We start from the raw sequence: 6,000 nt of genomic DNA, 5'->3' as shown, positions 1-6,000 counted from the left end.
CCAGCCATCTCATTCTCGGTCGTCCCCGTCTCCTCCCGCCCTCAACCTTTCCCAGCATCAGAGTCTTTTCCAGTGAGTCAACTCGTCGCATGAGGTGGCCAAAGTATTGCAGTTTCAGCTTTAGCATCAGTCCTTCCAATGAACACCCAGGATTGATCTCCTTTAGAATGGACTGGTTGGATCTCCTTTGCAGTCCAAGGGACTCTCAAGAGTCTTCTCCAACACCAAAGTTCAAAAGCATTAATTCTTCGGCAATCAGCTTTCTTCACAGTCCAACTCTCACATCCATACATGACCACGGGAAAAACCATAGCCTTGACTAGACGGACCTAGGTTGGCAAAGTAATGTCTCTGCTTTTTAATATAGTATCTAGGTTGGTCATAACTTTCCTTCCAAGGAGTAAGTGTCTTTTAATTTCATGGCTGCAATCAGCATCCACAGTGACTTTGGAGCCCAAAAAAATAAAGTCTGACACTGTTTCCACTGTTTTTCCATCTATTTCCCATGAAGTGATGGGACCAGATGCCATGATCTTTATTTTCTGAATGTTGAGCTTCAAGCTAACCTTTTCACTGTCCTCTTTCACTTTCATCAAGAGGATTTTTAGTTCCTTTTCACTTTCTGCCATAAGGGTGGTGTCATCTGCATATCTGAGATTATTGATATTTCTCCCAGCAATCTTGATTCCAGATTGTGCTTCTTCCAGCCCAGCGTTCCTCATGATGTACTCTGCATATAAGTTAAATAAGCAAGGTGACAATATACAGCCTTGACATACTCCTTTTCCTATTTGGAACTAGTCTGTTGTTCCATGTACAGTTCTGACTGTTGCTTCCTGACCTGTATACAGGTTTCTCAAGAGGCAGGTCAGGTGGTCTGGTATTCCCATCTCTTTCAGAATGTTCCACAGTTTATTGTGATCCACACAGTCAAAGGCTTTGGCATAGTCAATGAAGGAGAAATAGATGCTTTTCTGGAACTCTCTTGCTTTCTCCATGATCCAGTGGATGTTGGCAATTTGATCTCTGGTTCATGACCTATTGATGCTATTGCCTCTGTCAGGAATCGTTTCCTTTTCAATTTAAAGCGTATGGATCTTTGCAATTTGTTTATCCATTCAACACTGGTGTATGTTTGGTTTCTTTCTCTTTTTTTTGCTCTCATGAATAAAGCTCATTTGATTGTGTACAAGTCTTTGTATGGATATGTGTTTTTATTTCTCTTGGGAAAATTCTTAGAAGTGAAATTGCTGGGTACTGTTAACTGTTTGATAAGCATGCAAGTGACTTTATATGAAACTGCCAACCTGATATCCAAAGAGGCTCTGTACCATTTGTATCCCTTCAGAATTCCAGTTGTTCCATATGCTCACCAACACAGAGTATTTTCAGGTATTTTTAATTCTAGCCATTCTAATGGTATCCTAATTGTACTTATTTACATTTTCCAAATAAATAAAGATGTTGAACATTTTTTCATGTGCTTAGTTGCCATTCATAATATCAGGAGGAATAATTATGTAGTTATAAACTCAATTTTGAGTTCTTCATGTCTTTATTTTGTAACTCTGTGTATAGGTAATCAGTTTGCTTTTAATCAGATTTACCGACATACAATCTCTCTTTTATAGGGTGAGAAGCATCTTGGACTTCAGTCTTACCTACACCTTTCCATGTGGTCTTTTAATCACACTGTTTCTAATTGGCCCCCCTTCTCCTTCATTGGTATTCCTGGTCTGGAGGCTGCACAAATATGGATCTCCATTCCCTTCTGTCTCCTGTACCTCCTAGCCCTTGTGGGAAATGCTCTTCTGCTTATCCTAGTTAAAGCAGAACAGAATCTTCATGAACCTCAGTTCTATTTTTTGGCCGTGCTGGCCCTTACTGACCTAGGCCTTTCATTGTCTACAATGCCTAGTGTCTTGGCTATCTTCTGGTTCAACGTCCACTACATTGGCCTGGACGCCTGCTTAACCCAAATGTTTTTCATCCACACCCTCTCCTCAGTAGAATCAGGTGTCCTGGTAGCCATGGCTTTTGACCGCTTGGTAGCTATCTGTGCTCCACTGAACTACCCCAGGATCCTGACCCACTCTACTGTCGCCTGCCTTAGTGGAGCTGCTATCATACGAGGTGCCACCCTGGTGGCCCCTCTGCCTTTTCTCCTCAGGACCTTACCTTTCTGTGGGGCCAATATCCTCTCACACTCTTATTGCTACTATCCTGATATGCTGAACTTGGCCTGTGGGGACGTCACTTTTAGTGGTGTCTATGGATTGGTGTTTGTACTCGTCACATTTGCAGTAGATGTTGTCTTCATCTTAGCTTCATACATGAAGATCTTGGCCACTGTTATAAAGCTGGAGAATCAAGACAGAAACTGGAAATCACTGCATACCTGTGCCTGTCACCTATGCACAGTATTTGTGTTTTACCTGCCCCTCATCAGCTTGGCAGTGCTGCATCGCTACACTCAAAACACTTCCCCAATTCTGTTTACCAGCATGAGTAATGCCTACCTCCTCATGACACCGCTGCTCAACCCTCTTGTCTACAGTCTCAAATCCAGGCAGATCCAGGCTGCTCTCCGCAAGCGATTTTGGGTGCAACGTGTTATTGCTGGAGAATGACATTTTTCTCTGTATCAGAAGAGACAACCAACTTAAAAATTGCTGTTCAGGATCTGCTATGTGCCAAATAGTATGTTAGGCACCATGAATTCAGAAATAAAACGATTCAGGCCTTTCCCTCAAACTAATCTAGCTATGGAGGGAAAGAGAAGCAGAGGGCTTAATAAATGATCACAACTGATCATGAGTGATGACTGTTTGGTAGTTTTAAGGAGAAATGGCAATAGAAACTCAAGTTCAGTGTTTTTGGTGTATGAATTGGATGAAATCATGTATTCACAACTGCTAAATTGAATGTGTGATGCTTGATTTTAAAAGATCAAAGAGGGGCTGATTTCACTGAGAAAACAAGGTTTCATCTGATTCTTAATTGCCCATGTTGTTTAAGTTGAAGCATTATAAAATTTTAAATTGATGATAAGTTTATGACTATATGCTTAATATTTTTGACCATTTCTTAGGGTTGGAGTGCTAGTTGATATCTCAATCTGATGGTTTTTAACAAAAAAAAAAAAGGAGCTGTATGAAAAGAAATAATATATAAGAATGTGCTACTTCATTCAGAATTCATACTTTATTTGGATTTTATTTGGTTTCCCACTCCATACTGAGAATATATAAGGTTACATTTTGGCTTCTGAAACAAGGATGCAACTTCTTTCTCTAACTTTCCAAAAGGAAAGATGAATTATTCTCTTAAGGTCAACTCTTGAGGTTAGTCATAAACAAATGAAGACTTGTCTTGCTGAATTAGCTTAGGAAACAAATAAAAGACTTAATTGTCAGTGGTAATGAATAAACATACAGCAGCTTTGGCAAGAATTTCAAACTAATTTATGGACTTTCTAAGTAAATTTCAAAATGATCTCTAAAGTAATCAAATATTTTTCATATTTGTCTAGCAAGGCATCAGAGTCATACAGAAGGCAAAACTATAATATTCATATAGTTTCCATTCTATTAATGAAAATCATGGAACAGCAGCAGACCATGCACCTAAATATGATTAGTGAATTGAAGATTTGGTTTAAATTATGTGAACTAGGAGGAAAGTGAACCAGTGAAGACTGGGTTTATTAGAAACTTCTGCCTACAAGACTGAAAAGATCATGAAAAGAAAGACCATGGAAGCTTAATATCTATCTCAGTTTCAAAAGCATTCATCTAGCTGAAATCTGTTATATATTAACAGAATAGAGGGAGTAAAGTATATATAAATGTATAATCTTTGATCTTACTGAGAGGTCATTTGAGAAAGATCATGAGTACCCTCAAAACATAAAATGAAATTCTGATTCTTAGTATGTTTCTACAAGTTTTAAAATCTGATTTAATATTTTTCTTTATTGAGTCTTTCCACTCAAAAGGGTTTTAATTCTGACACTCTTTAGTATGATGATAGGGAAATGGGGATCATTTTTTTAAGACTGTAGATAAATTTTCTTTGAGGAACTCCTTACCTCTCTGTACAGCTTGAGTGAGACCAATAATAACAATATTCTAATAAATCCCTTTCCTGACCTTTCAACTGCAGAGATTAAAAACTGAAGAAAAAAATTCTCTCCCTTTACATAGTATGCTATAAAGAATTTAAGGTTACCCTTTCTGCTGGATAGTGAAAGGACACAAAACCATTTACAGAACATCTTCCCCAGTTATGTAATTATCTATCCTAGGGGAAAAACTGAGTGTGAAACAAGATAAAAGCAGATATGAGGGATTGCTTCAGAAAGAACAAAAGGACATAATGACATTGAGTGCTAAGGCTTGTGTCCCTAAGATCCTTTAATTTAATCTGTGCCCCATTCTGGTATTTCAGTTTACTTATAAATTGCTTTATGTGTAAGTTAAATAATTAAGCAATTTATGGTATGCTCTGTCTTAATGACATGTTGTTGCCTCAAAGTATGACAATTTCATTCCTGTGTTGTCTCACTCACCATGTACTAATAATCTAAATGAGAGCACTTTGTCTGATTCATTTGTCCCCTAATGTGTGGCATATAGTAGATGCCAAGAATAGCTATGTAAAGAGACAAAATAAGGGGAAACATGAGAGAGTATAAGAAACAAAGGACAAAGGTGATAAGTCAATTATACATATACATTACACATGACTATTGAATCAATAGATTCATGAATTAATGTCCACATAGTTAATTGAAAGTGAATAGAATAATAATATCTGGCTCTACTCTGTGATAGTTAATTTTCAGGCATCATTAGCATAAACAATTTATTGCTTGTCTTTGATTTGAGGTGACAATACTGAGCAGATAAATATATGATATACACAGTTATAAAACAGGCAACCTAGTCTGAATTCTTGTAAACAATTACAAACACATACATTTTATATTTCAACATATGAAACATATATTAAAATAAACCTCTAAATATGTCTTTGAACTTCAGAGCAACTGTATTATTTGCTGGTCATCTTTGCTATCACCATCTGAGCAATAAAGACTTTATTCTTTCATATATATCTTTATTTTTTTTTTTTTAGGTAATTAATTTATTTTTTTATTGGAGGCAAATTATTTTACAATATTATATTGGTTGGTTTTGGCATACATTGATATGAATTTGCCCTGGGTTTACATAAGTTCCCCCTCCTGAACCCCCCTCCCACCTCCCTCCTCCCTTTATCCTCCCTCTGGGTCATCCCCACATGCCAGCCCCGAGCATCCTATAACATGCATTGACCCTGAACTAGTGATTCGTTTCACATATGACAACATACGTGTTTCAATGCCATTCTCCCAAATCATCCCACCCTCACTCTCTCCCATAGAGTCCCAAAGACTGTTCTATACATCTGTGTCTCTTTTGCTGTCTCGTATACAGGGTTATCATTTGCATCTTTCTAAATTCCATATATATGTGTTAGTATACTGTATTGGTGTTTTTCTTTCTGGCTTACTTCACTCTGTATAATAGGCTCCAGTTTCATCCACCTCATTAGAACTGATTCAAATGTATTCTTTTTAATGGCTGAATAATACTCCATTGTGTATATGTACCAAAGCTTTCTTATCCATTCGTCTGCAGATGGACATCTAGGTTGCTTCCATGTCCTGGCTATTATAAACAGTGCTGCAATGAACATTGGAGTACACGTGTCTCTTTCAATTCTGGTTTCCTCGGTGTGTATGCCCAGGAGTGCGATTGCTGGATCATATGGCAGTTCTATTTCCAGTTTTTTGAGGAATCTCCACACTGTTTTCCATAGTGGCTGTACTAGTTTGCATTCCCACCAACAGTGTAAGAGGGTTCCTTTCTCTCCACATCCTCTCCAGCATTTATTGCATGTAGACTTTTCAGAATGGGAGAAAATAATAGCAAATGAAGCAACTGATAAAGGATT

The 6,000-nt window shown here is 37.6% G+C and overlaps 1 protein-coding gene across 1 annotated transcript; it reads left to right on the top strand.

Annotated features, from left to right (window-relative positions):
• The first annotated feature begins 1,673 nt into the window (after window positions 1-1,673).
• On the top strand, window positions 1,674-2,630 carry LOC129554181 (olfactory receptor 51H1-like). The gene has a single exon (XM_055422793.2). The coding sequence runs from the start codon at window positions 1,674-1,676 to the stop codon at window positions 2,628-2,630; it is 957 nt and encodes a 318-aa protein (XP_055278768.2).
• The last annotated feature ends 3,370 nt before the right edge of the window (window positions 2,631-6,000 follow it).

The sequence above is a fragment of the Moschus berezovskii genome, chromosome 14 (genome assembly GCF_049115385.1).
Source record: "Moschus berezovskii isolate FMDL1 chromosome 14, NW_MosBer_1.0, whole genome shotgun sequence".
Classification (NCBI taxonomy): Eukaryota; Metazoa; Chordata; class Mammalia; order Artiodactyla; family Moschidae; genus Moschus; species Moschus berezovskii.
This window is presented reverse-complemented; position numbering and strand designations above follow the sequence as displayed.